The following is a 25,660-nucleotide window of genomic DNA, read 5'->3' on the forward strand; positions in this document are numbered from 1 at the left end:
TTTGGGGACCCTCCTCGCTGCTGGGTCGCCGCTGCCTCTCTGCGGGGATGGAGGCGGGAGAGGCGCGGGCTGCCGCCCGCACCGTATCTGCTTCCTGAGCTTGCTTTCGCTTCGGCCCGGCTCACCCAGGCCTGAGCCTCCCGCTGAGCCGCGAGAGCCGCACGGGCGGCCGCGGGGGAGGAGGGGGCGCCTGAGCCCCGGCGGGACCGCCGCCCTCTCCCCGCGCACGCGTCCCTGGCCGCGCGCGGGTCCTGGCCGGCCCGGAGGGCCCCCTGACCTTGGTGTCTCCCGTGCCAGGTCTGCGCCAGGACCATGGGCGCCGCGCTGGGCACCGGCGCGCGGCTGACCCTCCGGCCCGGCCGGGCCTGCGGCGCTGTCCGGAGCTGGCCGACCCCCGCTCCCGCCCGAGGCTGCCACTCCAAGGCCCGCCCGGCGCGCCCCGTGCCGCTGAAGAAGCGGGGGTACGATGTCACCAGGAACCCGCATCTCAACAAGGTAACCGGGAGAGGGTAGGAGGGCCCAAGCCGCTCTCCCGGGGCTGGCGGCATGGGCGCCCCGCCCCCGGGGGCCCCGGGAGGATCCTCCCAGACGCCCTTCCAGGGGAAGCTTGGTGTAACTCGGTTTGGCTTTTTAGCGCCCCTCTTCTGCTTGCAAGGAGGTCACCAATAATGCGGAAGCCTGATTTCTTCAAGAACAAATATAGACTGGGTTGAGATCCTCTTAACCATTCGGACTTGGAGTCAGATCTCACCTTGATGCTTGCTGATTCTGTTGATTTGGGGCAGTTCATTGAACCTCTGGCCGTCCAAGTTTCCTTATCTGTAAAAGCGAAACTGTTGGGTCGGGAGTGTTGTGAGGTTTAAAGAGAAAACAGAGATAGAGTTCTTAGCCCAGTCCTTGACACCCAATGAAAACAAATATCAGCTAAGGTTCTAATTATTCTGAGAAAAAGATTTTTAATTTGAGCCGGCACAAGAAAGTCTAGAATTATGGAACACTCAGACCTTGAAAAGGCCTCAGAGATCCTAATTCAAACCTTTCCCTTTACAAATGAGAAAACAAGACAAAAGAAGCTTGACCAAGGTCACCAGCTAGTTAGCTCTGACTCTGCCACTGAAATCTGGGTCTGGATCTCCGGTGCTTGGGTCAGATTCAGCCCACTGCTGACACAGTGCTTAAGGGCACACACATCTGTTTCTGGGAGTGGAGTTTAGTACCATTGGTGTTAAAATCGAGAGGCCTGGGTTTAAAGCCTGTCTCCGAACACCGCCTCATATTAACTTGGACCTCTCGTTTAATTTCTCTGAGGTTCCACTTTCTCCAGCTTAAAGTGGATGTTATGACAGACCCACCATCCCTACCACATTCACCTTTGTGACAATCAGATGAATTACTGAATTTGATTTTGACAGTATATAAAGTGCTAGGTAAAGAAGCAGTTACTGCCAAAAAAAATTCTTCGTAATTTCCTTGAATCAGGATTGTGAAATTCAAGTGAGGAAATAGTTGTGGAAAAGGTGTTTTTGAGAAATAGGAACAATTATCTAGATGCTAAGTATTGTTTCCTGCAGAATTAATAGAAGAAGCTAAGAAAGAAAATTTCTCTCTGAACCTCCACCTGTCACACTATGATCCCTGCTCCCCCCTCCAAGAAACCCTAAATCCTTTGTGTATTACTACTTTGGGATAGGTAAGGTGTTTTACCAACTACGACTTACTTTGTTGGCAGGTGTTAGGAAACTCAAACTAGCCTAGCGAATAAAAGCCTTCTGTAACTGAATGTCCAGAGGAAGAAAGCACTGCAGGGAAGTTTGACTCAGCAGTCCAGATCGCATCCTTACAGAGGCAGGCTCTCCGGCTGCCTGCTCGGCTATTGCGTTGTCCAACTGCATCTTCAGGTTCCCTCCTGGGGAGTCTCTCACCCCGTTGCTGCCACAGGCCCCCACCTCCTGTTCTCCCATCTCACCATCCAGAGATTGAAAGGCACTCGCTCCTGGTAGCGCCTGTAGAAGAGAAAGGACAATCTCTCCGAAGGCTCAGGAAAGGAGTCTTTCTGTCCCATGGACTCTAATTGGACTCCCTTCTACTCTCAAACCGATCACTATGACTTCAGTCAGTCAGCGTTCACCCCTGAATTTAAAGATGGAGTTTAGGTTAGGGGTACCCATACCAGCTGGTTTAGAATAAAGGGAAAGTGTCCCCACCCCTCCCCTCCCCAAGCAAATCTGTGTATTGTCATCAGAGGGAGGAAGGGTAGGTGCTGGAAAGCAAAATAATAAATTCCCACTACTGACTCTGACTGTTTTAACAATAATAGCTTTAGAAGGACTAGCGTATTTGAATTAGCACTGAATTTTTATGAATAGTTTAAAAAAAAATGAAAGAAGGACTTGAATGTCTTTTTTTTTTTTAGCCTTAGGTTTATGGTTTCCTGAAAGCATTCTTGCCCTTGTCCTTTGTCCCTGATATAATTTTTTTTCCTCCTAAGTAGGATAAATGGGACATTATTCATAAATCTAGGGACCTGACCTTTTCATGAAGTTAAAGAGTTTTTGTATATCCTTGAAGTCAGCTGATGCAAGCCTGGGCTGAGAAGAGTATCTAGGGTGATGCTGAGAGAGCCTGTGGCCGCCCCCATTTGCCCTTGGGGAGGGAAGGGAGACTGCGGAGGAAGCAACACTGCCTGGGCACTGCCCCACATTTCCTCCTGGGGTGCCACCCTCTCGCTATCCTGCTGATGTCCAGTGCTCGGGCAGTCTCCAGGGAAGGCTTGAAAGCTTGACACTTTCCATCAGCCAGGTGGGGAGACTTGCTGAGTTCAACAGAACCACTGAGATTATCACTAAGAAAACAAGAAAAGGGTGGCTTTGAAAGGCAGACATCCTTAGTGGGCAGCCCTGTGGGTGGATTTCTTTTCTGCTAGACTCAGCGCTCCTCCAGGGCAGGGAGCAAGTTTCCTGCATTTGTGGCTGGCACTGGGCAGTTCTTGAAGGCTGTAACAAGGGCGTGACCATGAAGACTAACATTACAGTCTTGGAACATGTGCTTTGTGGGCGAGGCATTTAAGTTGAAGCTTGAGGGCAGGGGTCATCAGGAGATGGAATTCCCCTAGAGAAGAGCTACCGAACAGGGTGGGCATCGCTGCCATTGTGCAGGCACAGGGTCTGGCCCCAGCGCTGTCATAATCTCGCCCTGTGATCTGTGATGACTCGCATTAGACCTTCTGCCTATATCACACCACTGCTATGAGGATCCCGGGAGAGTCCTGGGAAATCATTTTGGAAAACTGTAAGGCACTAAATATTAGATGATCATTTTGACAAGTTCCAGAATCAGGGTGGGAAGGTCCCTTAGATATGGCCTAGCCTGAAATTGTTCAAACTTCCAGTTGCAACCTATGAGACATGGAATTATCTTGTGGATCTAACCAGCTTTTTTTTTTTTTTTTTCAAAGAAATGGGTTACAATAGAATTAAGGAATAGTAAATGTATTCAAATTTAATAAATATAAGTATTATACCAAGTCACCACGTGAAATGCCAACTTTCGCTGTGAACTGTCATTTTTAAATGACAACTGTTATTAAAATTGTTGTTTTCATCCAGCCTCTTATTTTCAGATGAAGAGACAGGGTGAGAAAGTCAAGCAATTTCTCGCTTGAAAGAAAGCCACAGAGATTGTCAGTGGTTGCAGAGGTGGGCAGAAGATGCCCACCTTCTGATTTTCAGTCCGCTGAATCACAATGACAGTTCTCATTCACATCAGGTTTGGCTGACTTGGACATATTCACTATGAGAACAATTGGAGCTAGATGATTCTGAGTTCCCTACAGGGGTCTAGATCTTCTGATTCACCAATACTTCAATTTCTATTTCCTTTTTTAAGACAACAATATTGTACCTTTCTTCTAAAATTTACATAGTGACTTCTTCTGTTCTCCATGTAGATGATTGTGGCAACAGAGTGAATCTTTGATTACACATTACAGAATATCAGCAATATTTTACCTACATGAAATGGGAAGTGATGAACCCCATTTCATAGGCTGTCTTCGTGGGTGGAATCCCCTCCATCCTATTCACGTGGCAAGTGAGCCCCCGCAGCACTGCTGCCTCCGCTTACCTCCGGCCTCTTGGGAAGGGCTGTGCTGTCCCCACGCCCCACACTAGACTCGAGTCTGCGCGCATTTTTGTCTTCTCACGCCGTGTGAGTTTCCTTTTGGTGCTGAGCGGCCTGCTGTCTTGGCTGGTGGTGTGACTTCCACCCTAGACCCTGAGCACCTTGAGGACAGAGACTGTCTTCTCACACAATACTCTCTACATCTGACTTGACATGCTCAATAAATATTTGCTCTTTGGACGATCTCAACCGAGTCCTAACCCCTTTCCTCTCAACTTTACGAGCCTTAATGTCACTGCTTTACAGTTAGCCCAATGCTCTCGTTGCCTGGAGACATGTTTACAAGTAGCCCGTTGGGAGGAAATCCACCTACTTGATCTTGATCTTCCCAGACTTCAGGGCATTTCACTGCAGGGGTGTGATATTTCCCAGGCTGGGTCAACCTCCTCCTTTGACCCACATGCCAGCAATGATTTTTATTATGTGCTTCCACTGAACCTTCACCTGCTTCTCTGCAGTTTTTTCTTTTTGTTTGCTTATAATAGCTTTACGAAGGATAGCCCAAGTCTGGAGACAACCCAGATGTGCATTAACCAGTGAATGGCTCAGCAATTTACAGTACACCCATCTAATGGGATGCTCCACAGCCATGGTGGGAAGGGGAGTCAACTGTTGATTCTCTGCATTTTTTTTTTTTTTTAATCTCTTGAGCTTGATGATCAGGAAAAGAATGAATGAAGGGTGCTTGGTCCAGTCACTGATAATGGACCAGTGCATTTCATGCAGTGGGCCCTCCAAATTGCAGAGCATGGGGACCGTCTTCCCACATGGACTCCATGCATTTAGATTAGTGGGCATGGAAGCCCTGGGGGCTGTGCTGCGGTGCTGGGTGCACAGGTTTCAGCTCCATCCCTGCCGTATGCAGTGGTGACTTCTTAGACTCCCACACAGTTAGGCTCTGCCTTTGACTGAAGGATGTTTTTGTTCTGTGCCAGTTTAGAATTTGAACTTGCCTCCTTTGAGTTGGGGGGAGTCTGTCCTCACACGCTTGGCTCATTGATCAATCAGGAGGTGATGATTGGGTTGTATGGAGAATTTGAGGTTTCTTGGAGATGCTGTTTTCTGTTCCAGAGGCAGATGACATAATATGTCTTCTTGAGACCTCTGATTCTGATGTGATGTTGGGTTGAGCTTCTTCAATAAAGAAGCAGTGTGATATTAAGTAAACATCAGTTCCATGAGCAGCAGTTTGTTCTGGCCATGCGCCTCCTGTGCAGTGACTCAGGGCATTGAAGCTCAAGCCCTGTTCAGATATTTTAAGAACAAACGAGCAGAGGCGGGTTGGAATGAAATCCTTCCCTGTCAAATACTATCCTGGCTTCCTGGGATTGATAACATTTGGTGTTAGGGCTTTGTGCTTGAAACAGCTAAAAGAACTTATATTCATTAGGCTAAAAGTTAGGCAACTTTTACAAAACAAACCCCTAACTCGGAGGCTTAAACAAGATAAAAGTGTGTTTCTCTCATAAACAAGTCTGGGTAGGCAATGATGAGCACGTTGATACGTGGCTTGATTTTGTTGCCCAGCCATCCTCAGTGTTTATCTTCCATTTCATCGTCCGGGATAGCTGCTCTTGTCTCTACCATTTATTCTATACAGAAGCAAGTGTGCAGGGGAATTAGCAGAATTTGGACGTTGGAAATATCACTTTCATTCACATCCAATTGGCCAGAGTTGGTTATAGCTGCAAGAGAACCAGGGAAACGTAATCTTTAGCTACTGCTACTGCTAAGTCGCTTCAGTCGTGTCTGACTCTGTGCGACCCCGTGGACTGCAGCCTACCAGGCTCCTCAGTCCATGGGATTTTCCAGGCAAGACTACTGGAGTGGGTTACCATTGTCACCCATATATCCTGCTAAAAATTCTACACCATTAAGGAAAGAATGAATGGATATTAGGGAAAGGGATACAAAATGCTTATCTGAAATTTTAACTTGATTTACTAACAGTTTTACCCCAGCCTTTAAAATCCATCAGTTTCTCTACATCTCCTCTACCAGCAGCCTTGTTCATACCGTCATCGTCTTGTGTCTAGATTAGGCAGAAGCCTTCTCGTGGGTTTCCGACTTCTAGTCCTGCTCCTTTCAGTCTCCTTCTCTGTGTCTGTTAACCACACTTTGAGAGGCTAAAACCGTGCACACGTCCTTGACCACTCTTTCAGACCCCATGTCCAATTCACCGGGTAGTCCTGCTGCTCTGTCTCCAGACCACATCTGGAATCCAGCCTCTGCTTCACCACGGGCCCCCCAACTGACCTACTGCTAAGTCACTTCAGTTGTGTCCGACTCTGTGCATCCTCACAGCTGGCAGCCCACCAGGCTCCCCCGTCCCTGGGATTCCAGGCAAGAACACTGGAGTGGGTTGCCATTTCCTTCTCTAATGTATGAACGTGAAAAGTGGAAGTGAAGTCGCTCAGTCGTGTCCAACCCTCAGCGACCCCATGGACTGCAGCCCACCAGGCTCCTCCGTACATGATATTTTCCAGGCAAGAGTACTGGAGTGGGGTGCCACTGCCTTCTCCGCCACCAACCGAAGGCGCTGCCATTTCTCTGCTGGATGATTACAGCGCCCCCTAGCTGGTTCAGTTCAGTCAGTTCATGTCCATTGCATCGGCGATACCAGCCAACCATCTCATCCTCTGTCATCCCCTTCTCCTCCCGCCTTCAGTCTTTCCCAGCATCAGGGTCTTTTCCAATGAGTCAGTTATTCACATTAGGTAGCCAAAGTATTGGAGTTTCAGCTTCAGCATCAGTCCTTCCAATGAACATTCAGCACTGATTTCCTTTAGGATTGACTGGTTGGATCGCCTCGCAGTCCAAGAGACTCTCAAGCATCCTCTCCAATACCACAGTTCAAAAGCATCAGTTCTTTGGTGCTTAGCTTTCTTTATAGCCCAACTCTCACATCCATACATGACTACTGGAAAAACCATAGCCTTGACTAGATGGACCTTTGTTGGTAAAGTAATGTCTCTGCTTTTTAACATGCTGTCTAGATTGGTCATGGCTTTTCTTTCAAGGAGCAAGCGTCTTAACTTCATGGCTGCAGTCACCATCTGCAGTGACTTTGGAGCCCCCAAAGCTAAAGTCTCTCACGGTTTCCATTGTTTCCCCATCTATTTGCCATGAAATGATGGGACCGGATGCCATGATCTTAGTTTTCTGAATGTTGAGTTTTAAGCCAACTTTTTCACGCTCCTCTTTCACTTTCATCAAGAGGCTCTTTAGTTCTTCTTCGCTTTCTGCCATAAGGGTGGTGTCTTCTGCGTATCTGAGGATACCGTAGCTAGTATCGTTCTGTTTCTCTTGTTTATCTTCCCCACAACAGCCAGTGTGATCCTTTTAAAACAGAGTTTGATCACATCACGCCTCTGCTCAAAACTCTGCAGAGTCAAAGTTCTTACCATGTCCTGCGTGATTTGACCCTGTCCGACCTCTTCTCCTAATTCTGTCTCACTGCCCAAACCAAGCAGGCCTCGGATACTCCAAGTATGCTCCTACTTGGGCTCTTTGCCCTGGTTGTTCCTCTTCTAGAACACACAGCCCCTGCATAGCCATGTGATTAACTCCCTCACCTTCTTCAAGGCTTCTTACTTTCTCAGTGAGACCTACTCAGACCACCCCATGGGAAGCTGTGAACAGTCCTTTCAACTTTCTTGGTCCCCTTCACATAATCTACTTTTCCTGCATAGGATCTGATCCTTCCTAACGAGTGAAAAAGTTGGCTTAAAGCTCAACATTCAGAAAACGAAGATCATGGCATCCTGTCCCATCACTTCATGGGAAATAGATGGGGAAACGGTGGAAACAGTGTCATACTTTATTTTGGGGGGCTCCAAAGTCACTGCAGATGGTGACTGCAGCCATCAAATTAAAAGATGCTTACTCCTTGGAAGAAAAGTTATGACCAACCCAGATAGCATATTGAAAAGCAGAGACATTATTTTGCCAACAAAGGTCCGTCTAGTCAAGGCTATGGTTTTTCCAGTGGTCATGTATGGATGTGAGAGTTGGACTGTGAAGAAAGCTGAGTGCTGAAGAATTGATGCTTTTGAACTGTGGTGTTGGAGAAAACTCTTGAGAGTCCCTTGGACTGCAAGGAGATCCAACCAGTCATTCCTAAAGGAGACCAGTCCTGGATGTTCTTTGGAAGGAATGATGCTGAAGCTGAAACTCCAGTACTTCGGCCACCTCATGCGAAGAGTTGACTCATTGGAAAAGACTCTGATGCTGGGAGGGATTGGGGGCCGGAGGAGAAGGGGACGACAGAGAATGAGATGGCTGGATGGCATCACCAACTCAATGGACATAAGTTTGAGTGAACTCTGGGAGTTGATGATGGACAGGGAGGCCTGGCGTGCTGCGATTCTTGGGGTCGCAAAGAGTCGGACATGACTGAGCGACTGAACTGAACTGAACTGAACTGACGATACTATTTGGCTTCCCTGGTGGCTCAGATGGTAAAGCATCTGCCTCCTGTGCAGGAGACTTGGGTTTCATCCCTGGGTTGGGAAGATCGCCTGGAGAAGGGAATGGCTACCCATTCCAGTATTCTTGCCTGGAGAATCCCATAGACTGAGCAGCCTGGTGGGCTACAGTCCATGGGGTCGCAAAGATACTGTTTAATTTTCATATCATGTCTGTGGTTTATCAATTGTGTGTCCCCCCCTAAGCTCTGTTTAGACAGAGATTTTTGTCTTATTCATTCATTGATGTATCCAAGGTACTTAGAACAGTTCTTGGTCCAGTGTTTGTTATCCAGTGAAGGGTTATTGGATGAGTGAATCATTCAGGGGGGCATCTGCTGAGGCTCCTTCCTTTCATCCCTTCCCTTTCCCCTCCTCCTCACCAAAGCCCCCCTTCTTTTCCTCTGGTGCTTTTCCTCCCCAGCCCCCCCCACCCCCGTGGGGTTTATATGCCCAAGATCACCTGCATCTGGAATGTAGGTTAGTCTGACATCAACCCTTAGAGTACCCAGAGGTCCACTTACCATCAAGACTGGGGAAGCACAACACACATGTTCACCCTTTGTTATTTCCAGGTTCACTAGCATTAAACAAAGCCTGGGGAAAAAAGAAACTCTATTTAGGAGACACAGGTGGTGACTTGAAACCAGAGATGGATGGAGACATTCTTGAGACCCTCCCTAAAAAACAAAGCAGGATGTGTAGGGAGTAGCCCAGAGATAGGAAAACCCAGCTTCGGTCAGCATCTCCAGCTTCCTACAGCTCCCACCCTGGAAGCCCCCGTCTCTGCTCTGAACTTCTCTGAGCCCCCCACGCTGCAGCCTCCCTGCTGAAGACAAGGCTTATCATGTTATGGACCCCCACCCCTCCCATCCACAATGTGAAGCCTTACCCCTAAATGCAATGGTGTTTGATGCTGGGGCCTTTGGGAGGTAATTAGATCACAGTGGCGCCCTCATGATGGGCTTTGTGCTTTTATCAAAGAAACAGGAGGGAACCCCTTCTCCCTTTCTGCCATGTGCAGAAAATGGCCATCTGCAAGCCAGGAAGATGGTCCTCAGCAGGAACTGAATCAGCTACACTTTGGTCTTAGACTTGGTCTTTACTGTGAGAAGTAAATTTCTGTTGTATAAGCCATCATTTTCATACTATTCATGGAGTTCTCAAAGCAAGAATCCTGAAGTGGTTTGCCATTCCCTTCTGCAGTGGACCGGGTTTTGTCAGGCCCTAAACAGCAGGGACATGCCCTTCAGCCACTCAGCATAGCTGGATGACAGGCCTGGCTGTCCCACTTCTGGTCCTCATTGAGTGTTTAAACCTTCACCAGCCATTGGGTGTCAGTCAACATGAGGCTAGGGGTTGAGACAAAGGCCCTGCTGGAGTGGCTGGGCAGGCGATAGGGGAAGGCTGGAGCTGATATTGGAGGACGCCCAGGAGTGGAGGGCACCCCAGCCTCACCGCTGCTGTTGGCTGCCCTGGGGCCTCACTGATGCTGAAGCTCTAGTACTTTCCAAAGAGCTGACTCATTGGGAAAGACCTGACACTGGGAAAGATTGAGGGCAGGAGGAGAAGGGGGTGACAGAGGATGAGGTGATTGGATGGCATCACTGACTCAATGGACATGAGTTTGAGCAAGCTCTGGGAGATGGTGATGGACAGAGAAGCCTGGCATGAAAAGAGTCAGACATGACTTAGCAACTGATCAACAACAACAAAGCCACTCAGTTTGTGGTGTTTTGTTGCAGCATTGCAGATGGCCTAAGACATCATACCAGGAACTGCTGTGTATCTCGGGTCAGGAAATCAAGAAAGTCTTTTCTTATAAATGCATTGTTATAAATAGTTGAATTGTCCTCCAAAGATAGTATATTATGTGTGAGATTAGCATTTGATCATTATGAAGATTTCAGAAGTACTGACTTATGTTTTGAATGCTTAATGCAAAATACTAAGTGGAATCTATACCTGTGTGATTACTGTAAAAAGATGTAGCTCTGTAAAAAGACATGGAACTGAATGTGTAAAAATGATTGTGTTAGGGCAATGGAATTATGGGAGATTTATTTCCTCTATATAATTTTCCTTAATGGTTTATTGTCTTTTCAAATTTAGGCTACAGTTTCTGTTGGAAATTGAGTTTCTAGAACCAAGTAAAGAACATTTGGACCAACTTTTGAAAGTTGACCCCTCTGTAACACAAGGGTGGCATTCTAATCCTATAGAAATCTGTGTGTGTGTGTGTGTGTGTGTGTGTGTGTGTGTATGCTAGTCACTCAGTCATGTCTGACTGTAACCTGTTAGTCTCCTCTGTCTGTGGAATTCTCCAGGCAAGAATACTGGAGTGGGTTGCCATTCCCTTCTCAAGAGGATCTTTCCGACCCAGGGATCTAATCTGGGTCTCATGCATTGCGGGCAGATTCTTTACCATCTGAGCCACCAGGGAAGCCCAGAAATCCCTCCCAAATAGTCCTATTTCAAGATTTGCCTGCATGTATAATCAGTTATCTTCTAGAGGCAATATGTTTAGATTCATGTAATAAAATGTTAACGGGGAACCTACCACCTGTTCTAAAAACAGTTGTAAACAACAGTAGCTAGAGTCTGCAAGCAGCGGCACTGGGGGGCAGATCCCACACAGAAATACACGTTGTCTGGCTCAGACGTGGACCAAATGGCGTCCAAGTCAGTCTAAATCTGAACTCTCTATATAGAGTTTCTGTGGAGACTTTTTCAAGGGCTCATTTCCAGCCTCTGTTTCTAGTGTCTCTTGATCTGCTTGGGCCTTTGGGGACTCTGCGGATTATGGCTTTATTTTAGTTTGCATTTGTATCACTTCTACCAAAGATTTCTTTCATCATCTATTCTCTTCTTTCCAAATGCCAGTCTTATAGTGAGGGACTGTGGGGAGGCCTTTTGATTTTTGCGGCTATTGGAGAGGGGTCACTGGTGTGCAGCACTTTTGTTTGCAAAGACGTGGTTATAGTCAGCTTCCAGACCTTCACTTTGATGTGTAGAAAGTACATTGGGAAATCCTTTGGGGTGGTGGCCCACTGCCTCTCTGATGCAGAGCACAAAAGATGCTCTGTGACTGTGTGATGAAAATCTGAGGGATAGCCTATGATTGGGGGTGCCAGGGTCAGCGGTTAAAAGCACACATTCATTCTGTACCCAAATGGTTGCCTGGCAGCCTGGTGAAAACAGAGTTCCTACCAAAAGGACACAGTAGAAAGTAAAATGTACTCAGTCATTTGAGGAGAGGGAGTTTTGGTGGAAAGATCATCAGCTTTTGAGGAAGTTTGAATAAGAGAAAATCAAAGCTGCAGTTGCTTTTAAAAGTGATATTGAAAGCCAGAGGGACCAGAGGGGATAGAGTTGAATGATTAGCAACTTGAGAATATTATTTTTTTTTTTTTTGAAAGTGTTTTGTCTGGATTCTGTATCATTGTTTGGGAGTGGTCTACAAAGCCCGGAGCATAATGGTCCCGGAACACACTCCCCTGTGGTGTGAAGCTCTGGAGGAGGCAGACCCTACTGGACCTTTAGTTTGCCTTGGCCTTTCAGAAAACAGTAGGAGGAGCCAGCATCCACACAGGGTGGCATCCTCTGGGTTGTTGAGCTCTGCAGTGATGTTTCCCATGAGACAAAGGCTGCTGAGTTCCCTCACGACTTCAGTGGCGCTGGTCTTCATTCACAGTAGATGGTTCCCACCCCTTCTTTCTCTGGCTTCTAAAGAGAGTGTTGAAGATTCCAACCCAGATTCATATTATACTGAATTTCTTTCAATAGTAGAATGCCTTGTGGAAGGAACCCAAGTCATAATGATGAGAGCTAGGATTTTTTGGATATAATTGTGCCAGGGTTTGTATTGACTCGTTTAATTTTGTAGTTGTTATTTAGTCGCTAAGTTGCATCTGACTCTTTGTGACCCCATGGATAGCAGCCTACCAGGCTCCTCTGTCCTTCACTGTCTCCTGGAGTCTGCTCAGATTCATGTCCATTGAGTCAGTGATACTAACCATCATTCTATGCTGTGCCCTTCTCCTCCCACCTTCAATCTTTCCCACATCAGGGTCTTTTCAAATGAGTCAGGTCTTCGCATTAGGTGGCCAAAGTATCGGAATTTCAGCTTCAGCATCAGTCCTTCCAATGAACATTCAGGACTGATTTCCTTTAGGATGGACTGGTTGGATCTCCTTGCAGTCCAAGGGACTCTCAAGAGTCTTCAACACCACAGTTTGAAAGCATCAATTCTTGCATGCTCAGCCTTCTTTATGGTCCAACTCTCACATCCATACATGACTACTGGAAAAACCATAGAATTGACTCTACCAAACGGGTTGGCGAGGCATTCCTTGCTGTGGCCCTCTGATGGGCTGTGCTCATACCTACTGGCTCTGTCAGAATCAGAATCTTGGAGGGAATTTGAAAGATCGCTGGATGCCTTCTTGTCACCCTCTAAATTTGTGTAATTCTCCCACAACTCATTTGTTTATTTATTTAATTTATTCATTAAAGATTTGCTGAGCCCCTGTTGTATTTTAGGCAGGGGAACCTCAGTGGCGAACACGCTTGCCTTCGGGGAGCTTACGTGTAAGAGGGCTGGGGGTAGGCAGCAGTTTGGAAGCAGACAGTTTCAGTTCAGAAGGTTGGTGTGATGAGAAGCATCTGTACTAGTGCTGTGGGAGCTGGAGAGAGGGGTGCTAACACTTCCTCTGACTGCGCTGTCAGAACCGACACCGTGCAGAGGCAGAGCTGGCAGGTGAAGGTGGTGGAGGAGAAGCTGTCTAGATCAAAGCGTGCGAGAGAAGACTTTTTTCCCTGAGTAGAGCCACTTTTTGTGGTTGAATGTGCAGAAATTGAGCAGTAAACCCATGCTTTATGAGGGGCCCCATTTTCAGAGAGAGAAATCATTTTATGAAACCTCTAATTCTACAAGTAGAGTTAATGATATATCTCCAGGGACTATGGACGTGCCTTTTGATTTTGCTCTTTCCCTCGCTTTTGTGTTGTTAAGCCCCTGGGAGCACCATTCACATTGGTTCATATATCAAATATTCAACATACTTCAGCTCAGCTCTCAAGGGCTGCCTCGGCCTTGCTGCCTTCCTTGATAATGACCCATGCAAGTGACTCATCACCCTGCACGCACCTCTGAGGTTTAGCTTATATAGTCCTGGCTCTTTTTACATTGTGTGAGTGTGTATGGTGAGCTATGTCCAACTCTTTGCAACCCCATGTACTGTAGTTCCACCAGGTTCCTCTGTGTATGGAATTTTCCAGGGAAAAATACTGGAGTGGGTTGCCATTTCCTGCTCCAGGAGATCTTCCCAACCCAGGGATTGAAGCCATGTCTCCTGCCTGGCAGGCGGATTCTTTACCACTGAGCCACCTGGGAAGTCCTTCTGTATCGGGTTCAATAGACACTTATGGTACATGTGTCTGTCTCCATCTGGCTGTTGTCGTCACAGCCAGGACCCTGTCATCAACACAGTGTGGCCAGCACAATGCTTTCTTCATAATATACTCTCGAGAAAAATTAGTTATGCGAATCACTTTCACATTCCCTCCTGGAGACATCAGAAACCACTCTGGTCAAGACTAGTACACAAGGCCATCTGCTGTCTCTGCTTTTTTTTTTTTTTAATTTTATTTTTTTACTTTACAATACTGTATTGGTTTTGCTAAAAAGGCTTCCCTTGTGTCTCAGCTGGTAAAGAATCCACCTGCAATGCAGGATCCATCCCTGGGTTGGGAAGATCCCCTGGAGAAGGGAAAGGCTACCCACTCCAGTATCCTGGCCTGGAGAATTCCATGGAAAGAGGAGCCTGACGGACTACAGTCCATGGGGTCACAAAGAGTTGGACACGACTAAAAAGATGGTGACAATATAATTATATTTAGATCCCTCCATGGGGCTTGGAGGATTTTGGAAACCAAGAGAAATCTTTTATTTTGGTCATATAAATTTCACGAATCCATTTCTTCAAGAGGGTTTTCTGCTCTGATACTGCGCCAGGTGCATTTCATCTAAAGAATAACGGATTTATGACCAGATTATATATTCTCATCTTTGAGACTACTTTAAAGACCCTAGGTTTAGACCTGCTATAATTAGCAACAGATTAAAGGATTCTGGTGATGAAGGATATCAGTCAGTTAGAATAAACCGTGTGTGACCTCTCCCTGCCCACCCCCACCAGGGAACAGCCTGTGACCAGGCAGCAGAGTTCACTGGCTATGATCTAGGGATTTAGAGTCCAAAAAGCCCAAGGTTCCAGTTCCAGCTCAGCCATTTGCTATATGTGTGGTCTTGGGAAAGGCACTTCATTTCTCTAAGCCTCAGTTTCCACATCTGTGAATGGAGGTGATAATGAAATACCCCACTTAACAGAGTGCTGTAATAATTAATGTATGTAAAGTGCACTGTAAGTGCCCAGTTAATCCTTAGTGGACCCAGATCTGTAAAAATTTTGCTCCATTCCTTTAGCATAGTGTGAAGGCCCATGTGGCCTCAGAAGTCACAGACCTAATAGGGTTGAGACCTGGTCCTTGCCCTTCTAGAGCATCCAGTCCAGAGGAGAGAGGAAGACTGGGAGACCCAAACTCATTCTCCGTGGGCGTGGGTGCATCTGATTGTGGCAGAGACATGGGAAGAGAGGAGTGAGTCTGGCAAGAAACAGGTGAGGTAGAGTCTTTAGTGGTAATTTCTGAGAACTTGGGTTCCCCTGGTGGCTCAGATGGTAAAGAATCTGCCTGCAGTGGAGGAGACTCAGGTTTGATGCCAGGGTTGGGAAGATCCCCTGGAGGAGGAAATGGCAACCCACTCCAGTATTCTTGCCTGGAAAATCCCATGAACAGAGGAGCCTGGCGGGCTACAGTCCATGGGGCCGCAAAGAGACACAGCTGAGTGACTGAGCATACATACAGTCTCCGTTAACTTAAGCACAGTGCTTTTGCGTCTCTTGTAGAAAGGAGGTGCGTTCATGTTAAACAGCATATGTCTCAGACCTAAACATCCGTTGCCGGGGCTCTTGCTATCACTCCTGTGTGTCCATCTCGAATGAGTGGATATGCTCCTGACATCCACCTTTGTTTAGGGATTTCTATTTTTCTCTGCAGTAACGTGATTGTGAAGACAGTCCACCAACCATTTGACAGAAAGCTCAATCAACCCTTATGTCAGACCCTCCCTTCTCATCTCTTTTATTTTGGGGTTCTTCCAGCCCATAATTATTTCTTTTTTGGACTGGTGAAATCACTCTGGCCACAGGGCAGTGAATAGCCATGCAGTTGCCACCTGATAAAGCAGGCATAGAGAGAGTTGGTGTGAAGAAAAGCCTATTAACAGCCATTTTTAGAAACAGGCTTTGAAATCCACCTGTCAGAGCTGAAAGATTTCCCCTGTTCTCACACTTCAGGAGCTGGCAGTCACTTCTCCTCGTGTTTGAGGAACCTTGGCAGTGCCTAGCCTTGCCTGTGCAAGAGGATGGCATGGGTGCCTATGGGCAGCTGGCCACGTGGTGCCCGGGGGACGAGCCTGCCCCGCCAGGGATGGTCCAGCCCCCAGGAACCAGCCTTGGCTGTGGGGCTACAGCGTCTTGAGCATCCAAGGCAGCTTTTTCTTTGGCTGAGCTGTTCAGTGTTCTACAACTAGTCACTTGCATACAGTCAGCTGCTTCCTTTGGGACTCATAACTGCTGGAATAATAATATTAGAAATAATAATAATACACATATCTAATGCCATGCATGCCAAGCGATCTTATAGGTGCTTTCCATATATTACTTCCAGGCAGAGAAAAAAACACAAAGAAGGTAAACTTTGCCTCCTGCTTCCATGGCCTCTTCTCCCTTACAGATTTCTATTCGAAACATTCTGAGGCTCTCCATGGTATCACTAAGATGTCTAGGGCTACCAATCTAATGGACTTTATATCTTATAAAGAGTCCTGCTTCCTGATCTGCATCTCATCTCTTCTTTACTTCCTTCCCTGCCTCCCCATTCAACCATCCATCCATCCGTCTGTCTGTCCATGTGTCCATACATCTGTCCATTCATCCAACCATCAAATGTTTATTGAGCACCTACCAGTTACCAGGCATTGTTCAGTTCAGTTCAGTTCAGTCACTCAGTCGTGTCCAGCTCTTTGCAACCCCATGGACTGCAGTACGCCAGGCCTCCCTGTCCATCATCAACTCCCAGAATCTACTCAAACTCATGTCCATTGAGTTGGTGATGCCATCCAACCATCTCATCCTCTGTCGTCCCCTTCTCCTCCTGCCCTCAATTTTTCCCAGCATCAGGGTCTTTTCCAATGAGTCAGTTCTTCGAATCAGGTGACCAAAGTACCGTAGTTTCAGCTTCAGCATCAGTCCTTCCAATGAATATTCAGGACTGATCTCCTTTAGGATGAACTGGTTGGATCTCCCTGCTGTCCAAGGGACTCTCAAGCGTCTTCTCCAACATTACAGTTCAAAAACATCAATTTTTTGGCATTCAGCTTTCTTTGTAGTCCAACTCTCACATCCATACATGACCACTGGAAAAACCATAGCCTTGACTAGACGGACTATTGTTGGCAAAGTAATGTCTCTGCTTTTTAATATGCTGTCTAGGTTGGTCATAACTCTTCTTCCAAGGAGGAAGCGTCTTTAAATTTCATGGCTGCAGTCACCATCTGCAGTGATTTTGGAGCCCCCCAAAATAAAGTCTGACACTGTTTCCCCATCTATTTGCCATGAAGTGATGGGACTGGATGCCATAATCTTAGTTTTCTGAATGTCGAGCTTTAAGCCAACTTTTTCACTTTCCACTTTCACTTTCATCAAGAGGCTTTTTAGTTCCTCTTCACTTTCTGCCATAAGGGTGGTGTCATCTGCATATCTGAGGTTATTGATATTTCTCCCAGCAATCTTGATTCCAGCTTGTGCTTCCTCCAGCCCAATGTCCCTCATGATGTACTCTGCTGCTGCTGCTGCTGCTGCTGCTAAGTCGCTTCAGTCGTATCTGACTCTGTGCAACCCCATAGACGGTAGCCCACCAGGCTCCCCCGTTCCTGGGATTCTCCAGGCAAGAACACTGGAGTGGGTTGCCATTTCCTTCTCCAGTGCATGAAAGTGACAAGTGAAAGTGAAGTCGCTCAGTCGTGTCCGACTCTTAGTGACCCCATGGACTGCAGCCCACCAGGTTCCTCCATCCATGGGACTTTCCAGGCAAGAGTACTGGAGTGGGGTGCCATTGCCTTCTCCAGGTGTACTCTGCATATAAGTTAAATAAGCAAGGTGACAATATAACCTTGACATACTCCTTTTCCTATTTGGAACCAGTCTGTTGTTCCATGTCCAGTTCTAACTGTTGCTTCCTGACCTGCATACAGATTTCTCAAGAGGCAGGTCAGGTGGTCTGGTATTCCCATCTCTTTCAGAATTTTCCACAGTTTATTGTGATCCACACAGTCAAAGGCTTTTGCATAGTCAATAAAGCAGAAATAGATATTTTTTTGGAACTCTCTTGCTTTTTCCATGATCCAGCGGATGTTGACAATTTGATCTCTGGTTTCTCTGCCTTTTCTAAATCCAGCTTGAACATCTGGAAGTTCACGGTTCACATACTGTTGAAGCCTGGCTTGCAGAATTTTGTGCATTACTTTACTAGCGTGTGAGATGAGTGGAATTGTGTGGTAGTTTGAACATTCTTTGGCATTGCCTTTCTTTGGGATTGGAATGAAAACTGACTTTTTCCAGTCCTGTGTCCACTGCTGAGTTTTCTCAATTTGCTGGCATATTGAGTGTAGCACTTTCACAGCATCATCTTTTAGGATTTGAAATAGCTCAACTGAAATTCCATCACCTCTACTAACTTTGTTGATAGTGAGGCTTCCTAAGGCCCACTTGACTTCACATTCCAGGATGTCTGGTTCTAGTGATCACACCATCCTGATTATCTGGGTCATGAAGATCTATTTTGTACAATTCTTTTGTGCATTCTTGCCACCTCTTCTTAATATCTTCTGCTTCTGTTAGGTCCATACCATTTCTGTCCTTTATTGAGCCCATCTTTGCATGAAATGTTCCCTTGGTATCTCTAATTTTCTTGAAGATATCTCTAGTCTTTCCCATTCTATTGTTTTCCTCTATTTCTTTGCACTGATCACTGAGGAAGGCTTTATCTCTCCTTGCTATTCTTTGATACTCTGCGTTCAAATGGGTATATCTTTCTGACAGGAGCCAGCATGGGGAATCCCGCCTGTGGCAAAGGTCATGAGGAAAGGGGCCTGACAAACGCAAAGGCGGGATCAGGCCTCAGGGGTCCCCCTGGACTTTCTTGAGCATCTACCCCCAAAACCAGAGTCTGCCTGCTTTACTGTGTTATGCTTTCCATCTACTCTTCTAACATTAACTGGGGGCTGTCCCCCCACTACCTTTTTCTGGAAAAAGTTAATTTAGAGCTTTTAGATAATAAGTCTCCTGGGCATAATAAGAGTGTTTCAATCCAAAAACCCCTCTGATGGCTTTCTAGCCTGCCTGACAGGTTTATCCGGACCCTTACAGCTATGCATGTGATTGTTTGCAGCCTCCCGACCTTGAGAGGCACAGGAAGCTTAAAACATCCTAGGAATGTAGGGGCTTCCAAGCAGTCAAAATCATTAGAATAGGACTGATTCAGGGTTTCATTGTTGAGCCAATACTTGCTGCCAAGTTTTCATATCTTTTACTTGTTGACATAGTTGGTATGCAGAAAAAACAGGTAGTAGCCCCGGCATGAGCAACACTAGGTCTTTGAGTTAAGTACCTTCTTTGTTATAACCCACTGCACCTTTGTTCTACAGGGATGTAACTTTATTTAGTGCTTTGAGGGTGATGCAGATTAAAGAAAAGCACTTCAGGGAAAATGAGATTAACATTCATTAAGGAAGAGAGCCATAAAGTGTTAACAGGCCTCTTGGCCAGAAAATAATGTAAATCACCTGAGACCTTTTGTATACGAAAGATATGCAGAAAGAAAGCCTGGTATCGATAAGGGTCAGGACTGCTCCCCTGCATGACTCTGCATCTTCCATTATGTAAAACTTAGGGTATATAAGCACCTTTTGAAAATAAAGTTATGGGGTTTTTGCACAAGCTTGGCTCCCCCCGTGTCTATTCTCTCTCTCTCTTTCTCCCTCTCCCTCCCTCTCGTTTTCAGGCTGAATTCCTATCTGGAACACAAAGGCTCACCGCATCTACTAATTTTGCCTGGGCTTCTAAGACCCAAACGGGGAGGCGCTTTGCGTCTCCGCTCCTTCGGGAGACCGGGAAGGCGCCTGTGGCCTAACGTAGATGGTGCAAGTTCCTTGTCTTGGAACTTTATTGGCTTCTTGTGTAAACCAAGGAGTCACAGCCCCCTTTTCTCTACTACATCATTCTCTTCTAATCTCTCTTTAAATTTCTAATTAATCTCTCTTCTCCGACTCCGTCCCTGCTTCGAATTCCCTGGATCCACCGGGGCTGGACCTCAGCATCTTTCCTTTCCTTCTTTGATTTTTCACTTCTCTTTCTTTTCACAGCTATTTGTAAGGCCTCCTCAGACAGCCGTTTTGCTTTTTTGCATTTCTTTTTCTTGGAGATGGTCTTGATCCCTGTCTCCTGTACAATGTCATGAACCTCTGTCCATAGTTCATCAGGTACTCTGTCTATCAGATCTAGTCCCTTAAATCTATTTCCCACTTTCATGGTATAATTGTAAGGGATTTGATTTAGGTTATACCTGAATGGTCTACTGGTTTCCCCTCCTTCCTTCAATTTAAGTCTGAAGGAATTCATGATGTGAGCCACAGTCAGCTCCTGGTCTTGTTTTTGCTGACTGTATAGAGCTTCTCCATCTTTGGCTGGAAAGAATATAATCAGTCTGATTTTGGTGTTGACCATCTGGTGACGTCCATGTGTAGAGTCTTCTCGTGTGTTGTTGGAAGAGGGTGTTTGCTATGACCAGTGTGTTCTCTTGGAAAAACTCTATTAGTCTTTGCCCTGCTTCATTCTTTACTCCAAGGCTAAATTTGCCTGTTACTGCAGGTGTTTCTTGACTTCCCACTTTAGGTATTGGGAATAACAAAGTAAATGTGACAGCTACGATCCTCCTTCTTATTGAATATACCATCTACTGAGAAAGACGGTAAGGAAGCAAAAGTGCCCAGATGGTTTTTAACGGTAGAGAAGAAACAAACAGGGTATGGCCTGAGAGAATAACTGGGGTCCCCTCCAGTGGTGAGGGAACACCTCTTAGGAGATGACATTTGAGAAAAGAGCTGGAGAGAGAGGGCCCAGCTGGCGGAGGGGCCAGCTGGCGGAGGAGCCAGGCCCAGCGTGCTGTGGGCGGAAGGAGCAGTAGATGTCGAGCCGGAGACGAGGAACAACTTGGCCTGGCAGGTTCTGGGAACTGACACAGGCAGTCCAGTCAGGGTGTGCTGAGCAGTGTGCCTCCAATCAGGGTGCAAACGGCTCAGGGTCTCAGATCTGTGCAGGACCCTGGATTCTGGGGGATGCAGGCTGGCTTTCATCTTCTGTAACACGGGACACAGCCAGGAGGCGGCATGATCAACTTTACATCCATGAAGGATCTCTCTGGCTGTGTGTGGAGAACAGGCTGGAGGGGGCGAGAGTGGGCTTTCTAGCCCAGTCACAGGCCCTGCAGCAGTGGGCGCCCGAGGTGGTGGCGGCTGGGCTGTGGGAGGAGGCAGAGACAGGAGACAAGGAGAGGAGGGAGGCGGCTGGACTGGGAGCCAGGTTTGAACGTAGAATGGGTGAGGCCTGGCCCCTGTGTCCCCTGCCTTCAGACTCACCTGGACTCTGTCTGTGTGTCCCCGCTCTGCGCCCTTGCCCCCCTGTTGATTTCAGTTCCTTCATGGCCCTCCTCGGCACCCTGCCTCATAGTAGCCGGGAAGTGGCGTGTTTGTGTTCTACCCTGGGGGCTTCCTGACCGGGCACCTCCTTGCATCCTCACAAGGCAAGCGTTACTGTCGTTGTTTATGGGGAGACACGGGGACCCAGAGAGCCTGAATGAGTTGCCCGTGGTCTCCTGGACGGTGAGGGGGCAGCAACAAGACTCAACCCAGATTTCTTGAGACCAGGCGTTGGTTTGTACACCTACTGAGTGCCTACTGTGTTCCAGGCCCTGTGTTGGGGTCAAAAAAAAAAAAATAAAGAGATCAATCAGTCAGTCATGGTTCTTGCTCTCGGAGTTCAGAGGAAGAGACAGACTGGCAAGATCGTAAATGAATTGCAGTATGATAGGTTTTATGTTGTATTGAAAGTATGATATTAACAATGTCCACAGCTTCCCTGGTGGCTCAGTAGCAAAGAATCCCCCTGCCAATGCAGGAGATGCAGGTTCCATCCCTGGGTCGGGAAGACCCCCTGGAGAAGGGAATGGCCACCCACTCCAGTATTCTTGCCTGGAGAGTTCCATGGACAGAGGAGCGTGGTGGGCTACAGTCCAGGGGGTCACAAAGAGTCAGACATGACTTTGCAACTAAACAACAACAAATTAATAATGTCCAAGTAATTTTTCTCTTGGCGAGGAGAAAGAAGGTGGCATTTCTTTAAGTGGGTGACTTTGGATCCTTATATTGAATCTCACAGATAACATGTTGCATAAGGTAAAACAAAGAAAATTTGCTCTGACCTCGCTGCAGAGGTCAATATTTTTTTCTTGGAGCTGAGACCTAAAAGATATACAGGGATTCCCTGGGCGGACAAAGTGAGAACAAGACGTTCCAAGTTCATACAGCAGAACTACATGGTACGTGAGGAGCTGTGGGCGATTCTGGAGGTGGGCAGGGTGTGTGGAGGGGAGGGGCTGGATAGCAAGGCAGGGCCAGACACCAGGGGGGATCCGGGGCTGCTCTTTGCCTGGGAAAGAGCTGGACAGGAGTCCTCAAGATGAGGGGGAACACTGCAAAGGGACACAGTGGGGATCGAGCTACAGGCAGATCACTTTGGCCCCAGAGAGGGGACAAGGGCAGAGTCAGGGAGACTAGAGAATCAGGAGTTCGATTCCCACGAGGGAGAGGGGCCTGGGGTGGCCAGTGGTGCTGTAGACACAGGTGTGGGGCGGGGGGCGGCACTGAAGAAGGAGGAGACTGTGTCCCTTCCAGAATTTCTTGAGCTCCTTAGCAACAAAAGGACTCTTGAGGTTTATTGTCAATATTAAAACAAAAACAAAAAACCTAGTGGAAACTTTCTGTGTACCTACATAAACTTGTACAGCTTAATCAGAGTATCATGCTCCTTTGTCTTCGCCTGGAATTAAACAAAATAAAGCTGTTAATACTGATGAGCTCATGCCTGTAGCCAAAGTTTTGCCTGCCGGTTACATGTATCTTAAACATTGGAAAAGAAATTTACTATCAATCAAGATTTTTCAAAACATAAAATTCCTTAAGGGCTGCTTTGGGACTGGTGAATATGAGATGAATTACTGACTTGGGTTCTGTTTATTTTAAGAGTGGTTTTATTGTGACTGTTCTTGTCATTGACCTTTATCTAATTAAGCATCCTTATTCTTGTTCTTTTCTCACAAAGCTGCACTCTTGATTATAATTTTATCTCCCAAAGGAAGGTGCTGACTCACTGAGTATGTGGTCACGTTGTTTTTCAGTTGCTCAGTCGTGTCTGACTCTTTGCAGCCCCATGGACTGCAGCACAACAGGCTTCCCTACCCTTCATTATTTCCCTGAGTTTGCTCAAACTCATATCCATAGAGTCAGTGATGCCTTCCAACCTCTGTTGCCCTCAATCTTTCCCTGTATCAGGGTCTTTTCCAATGAGTTGGCTCTTCAAATCAAGGTGGCCAAATACTGGAGCTTCAGTTTCAGCAACAGTCGTTCCAATGAATATTCAGGGTTGATTTCCTTTAAGATTGGCTGGCTTGATCTCCTTGGTGTCCAAGAGACTGTCATTAACTGACATTTTTTTCATTGTGGGGACAGTGCCCAGCATCCCATGCAGTATTTGACATCACTGCCCCCCATCACAAAGATGTGGGTGAGATGCTATTTTTACACTTGTAGGAGCTCACGGGATGTCCTTCTTCTATGTTTTCCCTCCATCTTCTGGAAAAACAGTAATTCCTTGCATTGAAAATGGAAAGTGTTCATAATTTGGCAAGTATATTTTCTAGATGAGAATTTCATTGCTCTAGGTATTTTTTTCTTTCCTTCCTCTATTTTTTTTTTTTTTTTTTTGAGAAGACATAGATGGACTAAGAACAAGAATCTGAAGTTCATGCAATAGGAACCTTTCACAAATTTGGCCTCCTTGGCAAGTGTTGTCAGTTTCTCCACTGGATTGGATTTTTGCTCGCCTTTCTCTTTGCAGAGTCCTGGTTTGTGTTTATGAACTGTGATTTCTGGAGAAGGAAAAGAGAAAGTCAGAAGCTTACAGGAATGATTTTCTTGGCAAATTCGACCCAGTCTCGGCCACTTGTCTAGGTAAATAGCTAAAGATTTTTAAGAAGAGATGAAGTTTTAATAGAATCAGCAATAAGAGTACCATAGAAAGCCAACTCTTGTTTCTCGTACATTTTTTGGTGTTGTTTAGACAAGGTGATCTGTCACATGGTGTGACTGTAACCATGAAGCTGTGGACAACACAGGACGTTCAGTGGTGAAAATGCGTTTCCAGAATGAAAATTCTTGGGAGGCTAGGCATGTTACAGGTCGTGCAAAATCATGAAAGATCTTTGGTTTTACACAATGGGTGTCCCAAGTCTTTGATCTTGTGTAACTTACTCTATGTAGTATAACTTTAATTCACTTCCTCTTCAAAAGAGTGAATTTTTATAAGGGGGGCCTAACACTGTAAACATTTCATAATACTGTAGCTTCAAAGAAGGAGGGCTATAAACACATTTGCATCCATTTAGTTGATGGTTTGGAGATCTGAGGGACTCGTCCGTCCCTATTTTCCATGGGGGAAGCATTTATTCCGTTGACTTCGCCTCTGAAGTATAGTTCCCATCAGCCCTCCCAGAGACCAAGTACTTCATTAACATCTTTGATCAAATAACCATTCCTGAGGAGCGTTTATTTGGTTTTTGTGTTGTAATTCTATGTCTGCCTTGAACTGGTTTGTTTACCGTTGCCTTCTTATTTTCCTTACTAAGTGAGTGAGAAGACTTTTCTCCTGCTTTCTTCTTTTCTACTTGGTCTCAGGACATGGCATTCTGTCCACTAGAATTGCATGAGGGTTATTGAGAATTATATGTAATTTTACTATATATTATACATTCATTCATACCTGAATACATTCATACACACATACATTCGTGTAATTTAAATATATATTATACTTTCAAAGCAGAAGTGGAAGTGGAAGCAGTGACAGATTTTCTCTTCTTGGGCTCCAAAATCACCGTGGATGGTGACTTTAGCCAAGAAATTAGAATATCCTTGCTTCTTGGAAAGAAGTCTATCACAAACCTAGACAGGGTATTAAAAGGCAAAGACATCATTTTGCCTGCAACGGTGCATATAGTCAAAGCTATGGTTTTTCCACTAGTCATATATGGTTCTGAGAGTTGGACCATAAAGAAGGCTGAGTGCCGAAGAGTTGATGCTTTTGAACTATGGTGTTGGAAAAGACTCTTGAAATTCCCTTGGACAGCAAGGAGATCAAAACAGTTAGTCCTATGGGAAATCAATCCTGAATATTCATTGGAAGGATTGATGCTGAAGCTGAAGCTCCAATGCTTTGGCCACCTGATGTGAAGAGATGACTCATTGGAAAAGACCCTGATGCTGGGAAAGGTTGAAGGCAGGAGGAGGGGAGGGAAGCAGAGGATGAGATGTTTGGATGACATCACCGATTCAATGGACATGAACTTGAGTGAACTCTGGGAGATAGTGAAGGACAGGGAAACCTGGTGTGCTGTAGTCCATGGGGTTGCAAAGAGTTGGACATGACTTAGGGACTGAGGAATAACATACAGTCATACTGTTAGGATATACTGATGTGCCTTTCATTTTCCCTCAGTGAAAA

At 46.3% G+C, this 25,660-nt stretch overlaps 1 protein-coding gene across 1 annotated transcript in view; it reads left to right on the forward strand.

Annotated features, from left to right (window-relative positions):
• The first annotated feature begins 312 nt into the window (after positions 1 to 312).
• The window catches only part of ME3 (malic enzyme 3), a 225,987-nt gene continuing 200,639 nt past the window's right edge, over positions 313 to 25,660 (forward strand). The window contains exon 1 of the mRNA XM_052661742.1: positions 313 to 495. Coding sequence (XP_052517702.1) covers positions 313 to 495 — 183 coding nt within the window. The remainder of the gene's footprint in view (positions 496 to 25,660) is intronic.

This window comes from Budorcas taxicolor, chromosome 25, assembly GCF_023091745.1.
Source record: "Budorcas taxicolor isolate Tak-1 chromosome 25, Takin1.1, whole genome shotgun sequence".
NCBI classification, from domain to species: domain Eukaryota; kingdom Metazoa; phylum Chordata; class Mammalia; order Artiodactyla; family Bovidae; genus Budorcas; species Budorcas taxicolor.